The sequence below is a fragment of the Delphinus delphis genome, chromosome 1 (assembly GCF_949987515.2).
Source record: "Delphinus delphis chromosome 1, mDelDel1.2, whole genome shotgun sequence".
In the NCBI taxonomy this organism is placed as follows: Eukaryota; Metazoa; Chordata; class Mammalia; order Artiodactyla; family Delphinidae; genus Delphinus; species Delphinus delphis.
In genome coordinates, this window is record NC_082683.1 from 140,103,983 (window position 1) to 140,122,269 (window position 18,287).

Sequence of the window (18,287 nt, forward strand, 5' to 3'; positions counted from 1 at the left end):
TCTCTTTCCAACGTATTCTCCCCAAGCAGGCTAGCCTCCTCTTCATCCCAAACACCGTCTTGTGGCAGGTGTTTATCTCAGGGCACGAGGTCTGCAAATAATGTGACTGTTTTTCTAACAGCTTGACTTCCATTTCAAGCCATTTTTCTGAAGGGCTATGAAAACTCATTTTCATTAAAATCATAGTTTTCTGGGTTTCCCTGGTGGCGCAGTGGTTGACAGTCCGCCTGCCAATGCAGGGGATGCGGGTTCGTGCCCTGGTCCGGGAAAATCCCACATGCCGCGGAGCAGCTGGGCCCGTGAGCCATGGCCACTGAGCCTGCGCGTCCGGAGCCTGTGCTCCGCAACGGGAGAGGCCACAACAGTGAGAGGCCCGCGTACCAAAAAAAAAAAAAAAAAATCATAGTTTTCCTCTATAAAAATCCCAGGGGCTTAAGGTGAGCCAAGATATCAAGTAGGGAGCCTATATTTCCTTGGAGTCCTTGGACCAGTATTTCTTTGTCTCCCTCCCTCCTCTGAGCCCAGAGAATAATTTTCTGGATCTACGGTGGAGACAATTTGCTCTCACTCATTCCAGTTCTTTTCTCCCTGGCCTAGTCCCTTCTCTATTAAGAGCTTGAACTTTTTTTTTTTTAAACATCTTTATTGGAGTATAATTGCTCTACAATGGTGTGTTAGTTTCTGCTTTATAACAAAGTGAATCAGCCATACATACACATACATCCCAATATCTCATCCCTCTTGCGTCTCCCTCCCACCCTCCCTATCCCACCCCTCTAGGTGGTCACAAATCACCGAGCTGATCTCCCTGTGCTATGTGGCTGCTTCCCACTAGCGATCTATTTTACATTTGGTAGTGTATATATGTCCATGCCACTTTCTCACTTCGTCCCAGCTTACCCTTCCCCCTCCCTGTGTCCTCAAGTCCATTCTCTAGTAGGTCTGCATCTTTATTCCTGTCCTGCCCCTAGGTTCTTCAGAATCTTTTTTTTTTTTTAGATTCCATATATATGTGTTAGCATATGGTATTTGTTTTTCTCTTTCTGACTTACTTCACTCTGTATGACAGTCTCTATCTAGGTCCATCCATCTCACTACAAATAACTCAATTTTGTTTCTTTTTATGGCTGAGTAATATTCCATTTGTATATATGTACCACATCTTCTTTATCCATTCATCTGTCAATGGACCCTTAGGTTGCTTCCATGTCCTGGCTATTGTAAATAGAGAAGAGCCTGAACTTTTGAAAGTCAAAAAACCAGAAGGAAACTCCTTTCTCTTTGTTGCTACATACTTTTCCCAAGGCAAGGCACATAGAGCAGCCCTGCTGACTGTATGGGGGAAAAGATGAAGAGAGTGGGGGGAATGAAACACTGGGGGAAAAATAATCAGTTAATATACAAAAATTTATCTCACTATACTAACTTAAACGCTTTTACGTTTGCTCAGGTGGTTCTTGCTTAGAACATTCTTCCCTCCTCCTTTATCCCTCTCCTGCTGTACTTTTCCCTCAAGCTTTGGCTTAAGTCTTCCCTCTTCAATGTATTCTCCTTTACCACTGCTCTTATAATTTATGTCGCACGAATTAATATTGAATGTCTTATAATTGCTGTAGGACTGAAAGAAAAGTCACCTAGTCCAAGCCCTCATTTCAGGCTAGAATTTCTAAAATATCCAAGTGTTTGTTTAAGCCAGTAGTTCTCAATGTGATTCCCCTGACCAGCAGCATCAAGTGAGAACTTGTTAAAAATGCAAATTCTCAAGCCTCTTTGTAGATCTACTGAATCAAACCCTGAGGTCAGGTCCAGAATCTGTGTTTTAACAAGCCATCCAGAGGATTCTGTTACTTACTCTGGTTTGAGAAGCACTGATTTAACCTATGTTAGCCGGTGGAAGCAGACACTTGTTAGTAGAAGCGATTTCAATATTTGAATGCCTATTGAATGTACTTGAATACCTCTAATGGGTGGTATTGATGGGGCACTCATAACTTATAAAGCATCTTTGGAAAACTGATTTACGTTGGTCTGAAATCTAACTCTGATGTCTTCTACCCATCGCTCAGATTTAGCTTCCTGGAGTCGCAGGGAAGAAATCAAATCTCCCTTCCACGTGACAGTCTTTAAAATATCTCAGTATTGCTATCATTTGCCTCTCTCTGCTCCTCTCTTATCCAGTGGCATGACTTTTGAGTCCTTTACTGTCTTGCTTGCACACAGCTGAACACAGTCTTATTTGTTTACCGTCATCTTTGATGAGCTCTGCACAGAGCTGAACCCTGCTGTTCAAGGTCAGACAAGCTAGAGGAGAGTGGCTATCAGTTTCTCGCTTCTAGGAATTATACTCACATTAATGGGAGCTAATACGGCCTTAGCTGGTTTTTTGGTGGCCACAGTGTTAATTCGTACAAAGCATGTTGTTAACTGAAATTCTTTGCTGTTCTTCACTTCTTCTTTTAGAATTGCTTCCAGACCCCACTTTATGAATCACACAAAAGAAACTCATTTTATAATGGTGGCAACACTTTTTTTTTTTTAATCCAAATTGGAATTCTTCCTGTTGATACCCATCTGAGCCCCTAGGTACATATTCCAAATACCTTTTGGTTGTACATACATATACTCTCACTGAAGGTGGTACTTGGCAGAAATTCCAGTAAAGACTTTTCAAAGAGCTTTCCAACAATGGCAATGTCCTTGGGAGGTACAGGTAACACGTAATTGGACATATACATTTGTGTGTTTGCTTCTTATGGTGACTTTGCCTCACATGTTTGTTGCATCAAATATCCACCCTAATGTAAGAAAGCACAAAAAGAGATTTGACCTCATAAAACGGAACCCAGATGTTTGTAGATCAAAGTAATGACACTCCTTAAAATGTTAGTAAGTAAAATATATTCAGTAAATAGTGTAAAATGTACTCAAATTGACAAGACTAACAATTCAGCCATTAAGTGAGAAGGGCATGAGCTTATTTATTCAACAAAATGTATAGAGCTCCTTATGTATAATGCGTAGGAAGAACCGATATATATTCGACTCCTGGAATATACCAGTCATTTTATGTGGAATCCCCATGAAGTAGAACGTGATTATCCGGTTTTCCGGTAGAGAACTGAGACTCTGAGGGGATAAGTTGTCCAAGGTCACAAAACAAGTAGCAAAACAGGTACTTGAACCCAGGCCTTCAGGATCCAAATCTTGCTCCCTTTCTACTATATTATACGAGGAATATGAAGAACCAAAAGATATAGTTTCTGTACCCAAGAAGCTCAAGGTACTTCATAGAAAAATAAGTAAATATGGATTTTTTAATTCTCTGTACAAATCAAAGAAAGCTAAGTTAAAATTTAAAATTAGTTAATTGAATAAAAAATAATTTTAAAACGGCAATGTTTAATTTTGGCAAGAGCTGAGTAAAATCAAAACTTTTCCTACAACTTGGTTAAAATTTACTTGGAAAGAAATTTAGCAATCTAGATCAAGAACGATAAAAGTATGTATACCCTCTTTTATACCCTTTATTATTAATCCATTTCTGGGACTTTAGTCTAAGACAGTATTCTAAATGTTGAAAAATGGCACAAAGTTATTACTGGCGGAGTTGGAAAGAACACTTCTGTGTTTCCCCTTTACCCTCACACTGCTACCATGTGCACAATACTTCACTTCTGACACCGGGTGTGTGGGTTTTCCACACATCAAGTAATTCTCCATGACACCAACTGGATTGCCTAAGATTCCCTTTAATTCTGACTCTATTTGCCTGGAGTTAGTGTCCGATCCCACAAGTTAAAGACTCAGGCCCCCAAGACTGCCCCCAACTTCAGATGCCAATCGCAAGTCCCAGGCTGTCATGCATACTTTTCATCAATTAGCTATAAATCAGGGTTTCCACAACCCTCTTCTCTTGGGTTTGATAGTTTACTTAGCATGGCTCACAGAACTCAGGGAAACATGTTTACTGGTTTATTTTAAAGGATATAATACAGGATATGAGTGAGCAGCCAGATGAAGAGATACATAGGACAGGGTTTGGAAGGGTTCGGAGGCCAGGATACTCTGTCCCCATGGAGTTGAGGTGTGCCACCCTCCCAACATGTAGATGTATTCACCCAGAAGTTCTCTGAACTCCACACTTTGGGGATTTTTATCGAGGCTTCATCACCTAAGCGTGATAGATCATTAACTCTATCTCCAGCTCCTCTCCATTATCTGGAGAGGGGGTGGGGCTGAAAGTTCCAAGCTTCTAATCATGGCTTGGTCTTTCTGGTGATCAGTCCCCATTCTGAAGCCATCCAGGAACCCACCAAGAGTCATCTCATTAGAACAAAAACACTCCCGTCACCCGGGAAATTCCAGGCAATTAGGAGCTTCGTGTCAGGAATCAGGGTCAAAGACCAAATATTGGAACACCGAGATTCTTTTAGTGCTCATGTCACTTAGGAAATTACAAGGGTTTTAGGAGTTCTGTGCCAAAAATTGGGGGCAGGGATGATTATATGTACTTTATCTATATTACATTAGCAGCAGTAATTTTAAAAACAGGAAAAAATAGAAACAACCTATATATCCAATTTATTACCTAAATGTTTGGGTTAAACAGTTTGGCCTGTCTGTGGAATATTATGCAACCGTTAAAATAATGATTATAAAGACTATGTAGCATTATAAAAGCATGCCAGTAATAAACAAATACACATTTGGGTATACAATATATCAAATACTTATGATTTATGTTATAAGAAAGATATAGCATAAAGATGAAGAAAATACGTGAAATACTGATGTATTGCAGTGGAATAGTTTTAAAATGTTCTTTTGTTTCAAATTTTTTATTAATTTTATGATGAAGGGAAAAAAATCTCCAAACTTTCCTGGCATTGTCTGCTGTTGCAAGACAAAATACACTCTTTTTTTTTTTTTTTAACTTGTGCTTTAGTTCCAGTAGAACTAAGTTTTTGGAAACTAGCTTTGTTTATTAAATTGTAATCAGATATTCCTAGCTCAATCTTCAATAGTTCTAGTAAGGGAAATACAACACATTTGACACTTAAGTGTAACTGTCACAACTTCTCCATTCATTGTGAATCTGTACAATTAAAAATTTGAAGACATTATGGCTCCTAGGATTAGTGGTTGAGATTGGGGATGCAAGGTCAGTCTCTTGGCTTCCAAGGAAAGTACTTCCTTTCACTGTGCCCTGAGTGTGTTTACACTGTGAGATGGAGAACAGGATTTAGAGCTTGCTATCGAGATATGAATTCTCGTTGGCTCTGGCAAGGCTGTTGGGACTTCCTTACATATTTCTGAAAGAAATATTTTGAAAGGGGAATGGTTCCTTAGTTCTGCTGGGGCCTCAGCTTGGGACTTGGTGACTCTCTGGCTGTCACAGCAAGGGGGGGAGGTGAGCCAGCACAGATAGCTGGACAAGAGTTGGAGCTCACATCAGATGTAGGCAGGCATGAGCCCAAGGCCTAGGGAAGGAATAAGTAGGACGTGGGGTTGGTGGGGGATTAGGTACTGGGAATAGTATAGGGAGGAGCTGGGAACAAAGGCAAGGCCAGAGTAGAGTTCCATCCAGAGATGGAGCTGGCTCAGAGCAAGAGTCAGTGCTCATGGGACCAAAGGGTGGACATAGGCTTGAACATTCAGCCTTAACAAAGAAAGCAAAGGCAAGAAACAGGAGCCACAGAAGAAGCTGGGCTGAAGCCCGAAGGAAGTCTGGTGTTGTAAATGGGAGCAAGGAAAGGGTGGTATTCTGGGGGAGACTCTTTCCAACTCCAGCTGCCTGTTATTATGGCTCACACGTTCCAGGCACAGAGAATTCAGCGTCCAGAGTGCCCTGAAGGAACTCGACAGCTTATAACCAAATGCCATGCAGGTTTCTGGATAAGGTGTCCCAACCAGCATCCTCCTTAAGACACCACCACTGCTCCAGGGTCTGTAGCCTGGACTCAAAAGATCATTTGACTGCTGGGAAGCCCTTTCTCTCAAGAACTATGGCTTACTGAGAAAACAGGATCTCTGCCATAACTGCCCAGATAAGCAATACAGAGTTCAAATACTTCTAATGCTATTGGTAAAGCATTTGCCATTTCAAACTATCAGGGATAGATTCTCCAATCATTACAGATGACTTTTAATCCTGGAGGATATATGTGCACAGACACACATCTCATTCCTCATTTAGATATTTACAATATGTATACAGTTGACCCTTGAACAATGTGGTGGTTAGGAGTGCCAACCCTCCGTGCAGCTGAAAATTCATGTATAACTTTTTTTTTTGTTACTTACAAGTATTTTATTTGAGTAAAACCATTATAATGGCCATTAAAATGATGTGAAATACAGTGATCACTCTGAAAGGAAGTTACAGCATCACTGGATTTACAGAAGAGGCAGCAGCAAAGGTGCACATTTGGAGGTGAACATAACATTGTAAAATCAACCCACATTAAATACCGTAAAAGTAACTACAAAATGCAGCATTATTTACATATGATTGAAAAGGAAGAGAACATTTCAGAGTTAAACTTTTGTATAATGCATGAATTTTGACCTGGTATGTTTAAGTTAGCAAAAAACCTTAGAGTTTGTATAAAATTATTGTGTGCCTTAATCCCACCTACCACTAGATCAAGACATTGAAACTGAGAATGATTCCTTCCTGATTTTACAGCTTTATTCTTGATATCCCTCTAAAAAGAGACCAGAACGATTGTGAAGATGATTCATACCTACAGAGTAATTGCAAAGTACCACAGTCACGTAATAACAAAAGCCAAACGAAATATACTACAACTGTTTTCCTTTCAACTACTACTATGTCACAAGTAAGCACAGTTGTGCATTTAGGAGTTGATTGTACTGCTTCTGTAAAATATTAGGAATGAGCACATCTGAGTATAGGGATACTTACTTACCTTACAAAGTAAAAGCAAGCATTTTCTATGTAAAATCTTTATTTCTGTGTAAAACAAAGAACTCCTGAAAGTCAAACAAGGAAAAAATTCACAACATTCAAAGCACTATTAACTCATGAAATAAAGAAGAATCTGAGGTAGAAGTCAAGCGATATAATCCACAACCTTTTTAGGGCAGTATTTATTGATATTTCCAGCAGCCATCATATCTCTCCAGTAAGATCTAATTTAAAAAATGTCTCAAGTTCCAAAAAATCAGTCCACTCTCTACAATCAGATGTAAAACTATGACCAGCAGAAAACACAACATAAACTTTTGTCATATTAACAGAGTAAACGGTTTTACTAAAAACTGCTGACATCTCTATCGGTAGTAGCCATAGTGAGGCCGTTGGTTGTGACCATAGTGTCCATATTGATGGGGGTAATAAGGTTCTTGTCTGTGCTGCGGGTAATTGTTACCCCAGGATCGTCCATGCCACTGATTGGATCGATTGTCGCTTGGCCACCCCCGTCTGCTATCCCTACCTCTGAACTGTCTGTTATCTTGCAACCGATTGCCTCTCTTTCTTTGGTTCCCACCAGCTCTGCTATTCCATTCCTCAACAATTGGAGGGGACTCAGGAGGGCGTTTCAGGTATTCCTGGTACTCTTTGTCATCTGTGAATCTACTGACAAACATCTCTTCAAAATTTGGAACAGCTTCAGAAGTGTCAGTCATTCTGAAATTCCCAGGGATCTGAGGCAGCTGTACTATTTAATGTTTAGGTTGTTTAGATCTCCGGCCCAGAGCACCATCACAGGATCTCCAGACCCCTTCAGCTCTCCAAGGTAACAGGGCCACTTTCATGTATAACTTTAATGTCAGCCCTCTGTATCTGCGGTCAGCATCTGCACATTCAACCAACCAGGGATCATGTAGTACTGTAGTACATATTTATTGAAAATATAAGTGGACCTATGTGGTTCAAACCCATGCTGTTCAAGGGTAAACTGTTTGTATATATGTTTGTATAAATATATTTATATATCTATATCTACATATATATGTATACACACATACATTTATATTGCCTATCTTCTTTTTTGGTTTGAAAAAATATTTTTTATTGAAATATATTTGACAGATAACATTGTGCACATTTAAGGTGTACAAGATGTTGATACGATACATTTGTATATTCTTATATGATGGCCACTGTAGAGATAGTTAGCACCTCTATCATGTCACATAATTATGATTTTTTTTTTGTGGTGGGAATAATTAAGATCTAGTCTCCTAGTGAGTTTGCTGATTATAATACAATAGTGTCTATATTCACTATACTCTGCATTAGATCTCTATGACTTATTTATCTACTAGTTGCAAGTTTGTCCCTTTGATCAACACCTCTTCTATTCCCGCCACACCCCAGCCCCTGGCAATCACCATTCTACTCTCTTTTTCTATAAGTTCAGCTTTTCTACATTGTACATGTCAGTGATATTGTACAGTTTTTATCTTTCTCTAACTTTTCTCACTTAGCATAATGTCCTCAGGTTCCATTCATGTTGTTGCAAATGGTAGGATCTCCGTCTTTCTCATGGCTGAATTTTCTGCCTATCTATCTATCTCGAATCTTCTTCAACCACTTGCCTACCTTTTTCTCTTAAAAATTGCTTATAAAATATGGCGCCTCTGGATTAAGGTCACCTTGACAATTTTTCTACTCTATACGTGTCTTTCAGCTTGTCACTGGATTTAACATAGACTGGGACATGGCATGTCTCATGGAAAGTTTTCATAGGCTCTGGCATTCTGTGGTCTCAGCCAATACTGTACTGAACTGTTGGTGGGAGCACAAAGCAAGGTGTCTAACAATCCAGGCAACCAAACAGCTCATAGACAGTGGCAAGTGGGGCCCATTACGTGTGACTTTCTGCTCTAAGTCGTCTCTGCCACTAAGAAGTTCTTGAGCTTCAGAGTCACTGACTGAGTCTTGACAAAGGCTCTCCTTGACCAAACCTTAGTTAGGCTCCTTTGAACCCTTTAGGCCTTGACCTTGGTGTCTGTCCTTGTTGGGCCAGCATCAGTCAGTCACAGCAAGAATCTTGCTAAGTTGGTTTAAAGAGGGCCCCCTACCCTTGATATCTGGTCATCCTCAATATAGAAAAGTCCACATTCCCCAGCATCCCCCAGGTGATATATGATCACCTTGGCTTGCCTTCAGCAAGAGTTCTATCAAGTCACTTTAGGCAGAAATCCCCCTCACCCTTGTACATAATGTGAGTAATCCTTTCTGTAATTTTCCACCCTTGACTAGAAATCCCCACTTGTGCATGCTGTTTCTGAATTGAGCCCAGTTCTATACTGAGATCTCTTTCCCCCTATTGTAACTGTTTCTGAATAAAATATAATTTTACCACTACAACTACCATCTAGCTCCGACTCTAACAGTCTTAGGTTTAAAAATTTCTGCCACAGTTGCCTTTTAAGCCCTTTGGTCGACATTTTGTTTGTGCAGAATTCTGTAAATTAAGATGATACAGGCATGAGTTACAGAATCACATAGACCTGTTTTGAATCTCAGCCCTTTCATCTGCTAGCTGAGTGACATTTTGCAGAATACTTTATCCACTGCACCTCAATTTTCTTATTTGAAAAGTGGGCATAACCATACTGATCTAATAAGATCATGAGGAATAAATGAAGTAACACTTGCAAAAATGCTTAGGACAGAATAGTAACAAAATAAATGATATTATTATCATTGTGGTGGGATTACCCAATGAGAAGAAACATTGGAATGTTTTATAGCAAGAATAACTGCTATTTAAAAGTGTTCCTTTTTTCATATTCTTTTCCATTATGGTTTATTACAGGATATTAAATATAGTTCCTTGTGCTATACAATATAGTTTATCCATTCTATATATAATACTTTGCATCTGCTAGTCCCCAAAAAAGTGTGTTTCTGGTTTTGGAAATGTCAGGTCAGCTTGGACCAGACCTTCTTTTTCTGGAAAGAACCACTTAATGGCTTTTCTCTGAATTGTGGATATTTAGTAACAAGCTTACTTGTTTATGTAGCAATATGAAAATGCTTACATTATAATTAACAAAAAGAATATGCAATTGAGTATACAGTAGAACCAAATACTTATGATTCATGTTATAGGAAAGATATAGTATAAAGATGAAGCAAATATATGAAATGCAGATGTATTACAGTGGTGGAATAGGATTTTATTTGGTCAGACAATGGCAACCCCTCTCTGTGTTCTTGGTAGATAGGGATTGCTGGTTGGTGTATGGGGGGTGGGAAGAGGGAAGGCATATTTACATGGGGTGCCAAGAAACTTTTAGAAATCAAAGGGATTGAGATCCTCATCTCTTCCCTTTTGAGGTTCAATATTGTTAGGACATCTCTGACCTCATGGACCGAGGTGTTTCCAGTTGAAGTCATTGACCAGGAAAGGAGACCAGGTTTCTTCCGCCCAGGAAGGAAGTCGCTATGAAGAAGGGGAGGGTTTAGGCTTGTAACACATGTCCCAAATAAGGTCCTAGATGGCGATGGGGAAGACTGGGTTGGTGTTGCTCATCTAACCCTCAGAAAAACTCTACAAGGCGGGACGTGGTGTTTATCCCTGTTTTTCTTTACAAAACTTAGAGAGGTTAAGAAATTTGCCCAAAGTAAGAGTGCCAGGAGGTAATTAAGAGCTGAGACTTGAACTTGCCTGTCTCTAGGATCCTTGCATCTCACCACTATACTCTGTGTCCTATCTGAGACCTTTATATGGTTTTTCTCCTCCTCAGTTGACAAAACAAAGAAATGCTAGTTGAACTTGAGGATTAAGACAAATACTCCAGTGAGAAAGGTACTGGTAGTTAGAGAAAGAGAACCCAAAAGGGCTTTGAGGTTTCCTGGCCTCCTGCAAGAGGGTAATGATTATGTGATGTAATCCACATTCTTGCCTGACTTCTGGAAATAAGAAAAACAAGAATTTTCAAGATGATTGCCTAAGATTGAAGGTCATTCTGTGGCCATATTTAGTTGTTGGTTTTTTTCCTATGAAAACTTGATCTTTCCGGACCTTAATGATCTCATCAGTAAAATAAGAGGGTTGTACTAAGTCATTGTTTAAGGTACTTTTCATGCTTTAATGTTTGTGAGTGCCCGAATTTATAAGCTTTTTCTGGTATTTAACCTTTGGCCTTAGCCTCTTTAGCACTATGATCAAAACTGATAGACTCAAAGTTTATGTGACAGGTAAGGAAGCCAGGACAAAGGACTTAAGGAAGGTTATGAAGCAGGGAGTCTGGCAGCAAAATGTTTCACAGCTATGTATTAAATGGAGTTGAAAGGAAAGAATTCAGGATCTCAGAAACTAGTGGATAAAGCAGAAAAGGTTGAAGTTCAGGAAAGGCTTTCAGAGGGATTACATAGAGAAATGGATAAGATTTGGTTGTGCCTTAGATGTTAGCAGGCTGCAATTAGATTGGCCAGTGGGAGTTAGAGGAAAGGATTAGCCATCACAGGGGTGTGAGTAACAGATTGCTGTGCAGCTCCCCTATCTCACAGCTCCAGCCCCAATCTCTTGGAAGATGGCGTAGCTACTGACAACATCACCAATAACTCTACTCGCAACTACACAAAGCTTTCTTAGTCTTAGTTCAGGTGAACCAAAGAATAGATACCAACTGAGTAAATGAAATGTTAAAAAAAAAAAGTCACGAAACCACAGTTGGGAGCAGTTTTGCTCTGATCTGTTTGAGAGAGTAACCACTTGCTTGTCCTCCTCTTCCTTCCTTCTTTCTTCTCATCTTCCTTCTTTTGCCTCATCTATCCACTTCTTTCTCCTTCCTTCCTCTGCAGCTCCTGTCCCTCACCTCTTCATTCTTTCCTCCCCCACTCCCAGCACTTACAACACCATGTTTAAAAGTCCATGCTGGGCATTGTGGCCAACACAAGATAAAGGAGACATAGTTCCATTTTCTCACGTTGCTCTCAAGCAACAAGAGAGACAGACACAGACAAAGAATGCAGTAAACCAAATTTGTAAAAATCATCTCTTGGGTTTCTTTCCCTCACCTCGACCTTGTCTGTACAGACCCATTCCAAATCTGCTAAAGTTCTCTCCATCCTCCTCCCTTCTAAAGCTTGTTCTAAGGATTAGATGACTAATGGCTAATGATTTTCCCTAAGCTAGGAGACAAAATTCTCCTAAGGTTCATTGTGTCGTTTCAAGCAAATTCCAGACACATGACCAGTCACTAGCTGGGGCTTCTTTCTCTTTTTATTAAAACAGATACACAGAGTGTTTTAAAAAATAAGTTTCAGCATTTGGTCTTTTTATTGAGTAATGGTAGTATTTCCAGGACTTTACTGAATGCTTACCATGTGCTAGGTACTTAACATTATTTCTAATCCTTGTATTATCACTCCGCTGCTAACATCAATTCATAGATGGATAACTCAGAGAGGTTAAGTGACTAGTCTGATGTAAAACAGATGGAAGTGGAATTAGAACATAAATCTAACTCGAAAACCCAAGCTCTTTTCACTACCTCTGTGCTTTAATGACAAAGGGGGTTGCATACAATCTTTTTACTCCTCTTCAGAAGAATTCTGCTTTCAAGTACTGTTTTTTTGTTTATTTTGTTTTTGTCTTATTTCTTAAACTTACTCATGAGGTAAGGCATGTGTTAAAGTTAGGCTACTAGCTTTGAAATACAATTGGATTCCTTCTAGGTTATACGAGTATCTGATCTGTTTTTGTTATCAATTGTAGACTCTACTATGATATTCAATTAAAATTTTTAATAGTTAGAAAAAGTACCAGAGTGGCATAATTTTTTAAAGTTAAGACTCTAAAAGTCTTATTTCTCCAAAGAAGATATACAGATTGCCAACAAACACATGAAAGGATGCTCAACATCACTAATCATTAGAGAAATGCAAATCAAAACTACATTGAGGTATCACCTCACACCAGTCAGAATGGCCATCATCAAAAAATCTACAAACAGTAAATGCTGGAGAGTGTGTGGAGAAAAGGAAACCCTCTTGCACTGTTGGTGGGAATGTGAATTGATACAATCACTATGGAGAACAGTATGGAGGTTCCTCAAAAAATTAAAAATAAAACTACCATATGACCCAGCAATCCCTCTACTGGGCATATACCCTGAGAAAACTATAATTCAAAAAGAGTCATGTACCACAATGTTCATTGCAGCACTATTTACAATAGCCAGGACATTGAAGTTTCCACACTTAGGACAACCTAAGTGTCCACTGACAGATGAATGGATAAAGAAGATGTGGTACATATATACAATGGAATATTACTCAGCCATGAAAAGAAATGAAATTGAGTTATTTGTAGCAAGGTGGATGGACCTAGAGACTGTCATACAGAGTGAAGTAAGTCAGAAAGAGAAAAACAAATACCATATGCTAACACATATATATGGAATCTAAAAAAAATGGTTCTGAAGAACCTAGGGGCAGGACAGGAATAAAGACAAAGACCTACTAGAGAATGGACTTGAGGACCTGGGGAGGGGGAAGGGTAAGCTGGGACAAAGTGAGAGTGGCATGGACATATATACACTACCAAATGTAAAATAGCTAGTGGGAAGCAGCCGCATAACACAGGGAGATCAGCTCGGTGCTTTGTGACCATCTAGAAGGGTGGGATAGGGAGGGTGGGAGGGAGATGCAAGAGAGAGGAGATACGGAGATGTATGTATATGTATAGCTGATTCACTTTGTTATATAGCAGAAACTAACACACCATTGTAAAGCAATTATACTACAATAAAGATGTTAAAGAAAAAGACTTTAAAAGTCTTAAATTTAATGCTTATTTATAAAAACACATGTAGTTTTATACATTAATGTTCATTATGCAAAACACATGTGGACTTACAGGCATTAACAAAAGCCGAAGGAAATCGTAAGTCTTCTTACTGCTTGGTGTCATATACAACTTTAATGTATATTCACTTGATTTATAGAAGTTGCCAGAAAAAAAATCTCACTTTGATATTGTACAGCTTAAAAATAACATTATGAATTCTATAACAAATTTAGTTCAAAAGACTGTAAGAGAAACCTAATGGATTATTAATTTTTTGTATCTTGGCATTGATTATATCATTCCTACTGTATTAATATTAATTTTCATTGAGAATATTTTGCCAGTATGCTTCTGTTACAACATAATAATCAATAGGGGAAAATGTAGCATTGATCTGAGATCAGTTGTAATAGATTGTGACATTAATTTGTGCTCATCCTATCATGAATTTGTATCAAATTGAACTGATGCTGGTCATGTCCATAATACAATAGAATTTCATGCCATGTCTATATGGTGCCTAGATAATAGAGGCAGTGTTTAAACAGCAGTTCCTTTAACCCCTCTGGGTGTCAATGCTTTCATCTGTAGGTACAGATTATATTGCATCACAAGAGTGAATGGCACATTGCTAACATTTCGTGTGGGTTTACTGTTATAACCTATGAACCCTATTTTAGGAGTGAGAATGCTATTAGTAATGTTGCCTGTAACAACTGTTAAAGCTTGAAGCTAAACAACCTGAAGCTAAACCCACCAGTAGTCAGAGATGTTAAACTCGTTTAAATGTGGACCTAATACAGCTTACCATCCATGAGAGAGGTTTGGAGAGGACTTTGACCATGTTTGAGGGGTGGGATCTTCTAACAGGGGAGAGCAGGGAACAACATTCTGATGTCAGTCATCAGTTAAGCTCTTAATTTTCCGGGTTTTCCGAACTGTGCGTCCAGGGCATGGTCCAGAAGAAGCTTCAGTGCCCCATCCAAATAAGCTTTAAAAATATTGCATAACCTACTCTCTTCTTGGAGATTCACAGTATTCATTTACGTAGCAAAGGCTTAGAGGTATGCAAAAATGAATCCTGTTTTTACTTAATTCCACCTCACTTTTCTCAAACTTCTTTGTTAATGGAACCCTTTAAAAACATACCACCTTTAAATAGTCTGTATAATTAGTCCTCCATGGAATACATCTAGAGAAATGCTGATTCATAGAAAACTCAAAACTCGGCTACTTTTCCCTTTTTAAAATTTAGGAGTTTAAGGGACTTCCCTGGTGGCGCAGTGGTTAAGGATCCGCCTGCCAGTGCAGGGGACAGGGGTTCGAGCCCTGGTCCCGGAAGATCCCACATGTTGTGGAGCACCTAATCCCATGCACTACAACTACTGAGCCTGCATTGTAGAGCCTGCGAGCCACAACTGCTGAGCCCACGTGCCACAACTACGGAAGCCTGTGTGCCTAGAGCCTGTGCTTTGCAACAAGAGAAGCCAACACAATGAGAAGTCTGAGCACCACAACGAAGACTAGCCCCCACTTGCTGCAACTAGAGAAAGCCCATGCACAGTAGAGAAGACCCAACGCAGCCAAAAAAAAAAAATTAATTAAAAAAATAAATAAAATTCATGCATTTAAGACAAATTGTGCTGACAAATAGCTTCTCCAGTTTACCTCTTCATACATATTTAGTTGTAACAAAAACTTCACCATGTGGTAGGTAGTGAATTCATAAAACCCAGGTGAGGAGATCAGAAGCCATGTATCTATACATGCCAGATGGGTCTCTATTTAATTACTTTTTTTATTTTTTGGTGACTTCCTTCTTCCTTCCCTCCCTCCTTCCCTCTTTCTTTCTTTCCTTCCTTCCTCCCCTCCTTTCTTCTCTCTCTCTCTTTCTTTCTTTTCTTTCAGTTTTATTGAGATATAATTGACATACAGCCCTGTATATGTTTAAGGTGTACAGCGTAATGATTTGACTTACATACATCATGAAATGAATATCACGATAAGTTTAGTGAACATCTATCATCTCGTATAAATACAAAATTAAAGAAATAGAAAAAATTTTTTTCCTTGTGATGAGAACTCAGGATTTACTCTCTTAACAACTTTCAAATATAACATACAGCAGTGTTCATTGTATTTATTATGTTGTACATCACATCCCTAGTACTTATTTATCTTATAACTGGGTGTTTGTACCTTTCATGCAGTTCCCCCTCTCCTGACCCCCTGCCTCTGGTAACCACAAATCTGATCTCTTTTTCTCTGAGTTTTCTTGTTTGTTTTGAAGTATACTTGACCTATCTTAGTTCCTGTTATACAACATAGTGATTCAATATTTCTATACATTACAAAATGATCACTGTGATCATTCTAGTTACCATCTGTCACCATACAATGTTTTTTTCATTATTGACTATATTCCCCATGCTGTACATTTCATCCCTGTGGGTCATGTGTTTTAAAACTGGAAGTTTGTACCTCAATCTCTGTCACCTATTTCTTCCCTCCCCCCACTCCCTTCTCCTCTGGCAACCATCTGTTGTTTTTTGGTTTTGTTTTGTTTTTTTCCTGTAGCTACAACTCTGTTTCTGTTGTGTTGTTTATTCACTTGTTTTTTAGATTCCACATATAAGTGAAATCATACAGTATTTGTCTTTCTTTGTCTGACTTATTTCATTTAATATGATACCCTCTGGGTCTAGCCATGTTGTCACAAATGGCAAGATTTCATTATTTTTTATGGTTGAGTAATATTACATTCTATAGATATACCACATATTCTTTATCCATTCGTCTATTAGTGGGGGCAATTAGGTTGCTTCCATATCTTGGCTATTGTAAATAATGCTGCAATGAACATTGGGGTGCATATACCTTTTCCAATTAGTGTTTTTGTCTTTTTTCAGATAAATACCCAGGAGTAGAATTGCTAGTAGTTCTATTTTAACTTTTTGAGGCATATCCATACTATTTTCCATAGATGCTGCACCAATTTACATTCCCACCAACAGTGCACAAGGATTCCCTTTTCTCCACATCCTTGCCATCGCTTGCTATTTGCTGTCTCTTTATTAATAGCCATTCTGACAGGTGTGAGGTGATATCTCATTGTGGTTTGGATTTTCATTTCCCTGATGATTAGTGATGTTGAACGTCTTTTTGTATGCCTGTTGGCCATCTGTATGTTTTCCTTGGAAAAATGTCTATTCACATCCTCTGCCCATTTTTAATTGGGTTGGTATTTTTTTGTTGTTCTTTTTGTTTGTTTGTTTTGTTTTTTGTTGATGTTGAGTTGTATGAATTCTTTCTGTATTTTTGATATTAACCCCTTATTGAACATATTGTTTGCAAATATCTTCTCCCATTCAGTAGACAGGCTTTCTGTTTCATTGAGTTTCCTTTTCTGTGCAAAGCTTTTTAGTTTGACGTAGTCCCATTTGTTTTTTTTGTTGTTTGTTTTTTGCTTTTGTTTCCCTTGCCTGAAGAGACAGATCAAAAAAATTATTACTAAGACTGATGTCAAAGACCTTACTGCCTATGTTTTCTTCTAGCAGTTTTATAGTTTCAGGTCTTAAATTCAAAATGGATTAAAGACTTAAATGTATTTTTGTGCATAGTGTGAGAGAACAGTCCAGTTTGATTCTTTTGAAAGTAGTTGTCTGGTTTTCCCAACATCATTTAGTGAAGAGGCTGTCTTTTTCCCATTGTATATTCTTGTCTCCTTTTTCACAGATTAATTTCCCATATAAGTTTGGGTTTATTTCTGGGCTCTCTAATCTGTTCTGTTGATCTATTTATCTGTTTTTGTGCCAATACCATGCTGTTTTGATACTGTACCTTTGTAGTATAATTTTAAATCAGGGAATGTGACACCTCCATTTTTGTTCTTCTTTCTCAAGATTGTTTTGGCTATTCATGCTTTTTTGTGGTTCCATACACATTTTAGAATTATTTGTTCTAGTTCTGTGAAAAATGCCGTTAGTATTTTGGTAGGGATTGCTTTGAATTTGTAGATTGCCTTGGGTAGCATGGTCTTTTTAACAATATTAATTCTTCCAATCCATGAACATGGAATATCTTTCCATCTCTTTGTGCCATCTTCAATTTCTTTCATCAGTGTCTAAGAGTTTTCTGAGTACAGATATTTACCTCCTTAGTTAGATTTATTTCTATGTATTTTATTCTTTTTGATGTGATGGTAAATAGGATTGTTTTCTTAATTTCTCTTTCTGATAATTTGTTGTTAGTGTATAGAAATGCAAGATTTCTGTATGTTAATTTTGTATCCTGCAACTTTACAGAATTCATTAATGAGCTCTAGTGGGGTTTTTTTTTGGTGACATCTTTAGGATTTTCTATGTATAGTATCATGTCATCTGCAAATAGTGACAGTTTTACTCCTTCCTCTCCCATTTGGATTCCTTTTATTTCTTTTCCTTGTCTGATTGCTATGGCTAGGACTTCCAATACTATACTGAATAAAAGTGGCAAGAGTGATCATCCTTG

At 38.4% G+C, this 18,287-nt stretch overlaps 1 protein-coding gene across 1 annotated transcript; it reads right to left on the reverse strand.

Moving 5' to 3' along the window:
• Positions 1–7,296: 7,296 nt before the first annotated feature.
• LOC132429028 (RNA guanine-N7 methyltransferase-activating subunit-like protein) lies at positions 7,297–7,653 on the reverse strand. The gene has a single exon (XM_060017259.1). The coding sequence runs from the start codon at positions 7,651–7,653 to the stop codon at positions 7,297–7,299; it is 357 nt and encodes a 118-aa protein (XP_059873242.1).
• Between the last annotated feature and the right edge of the window lie 10,634 nt (positions 7,654–18,287).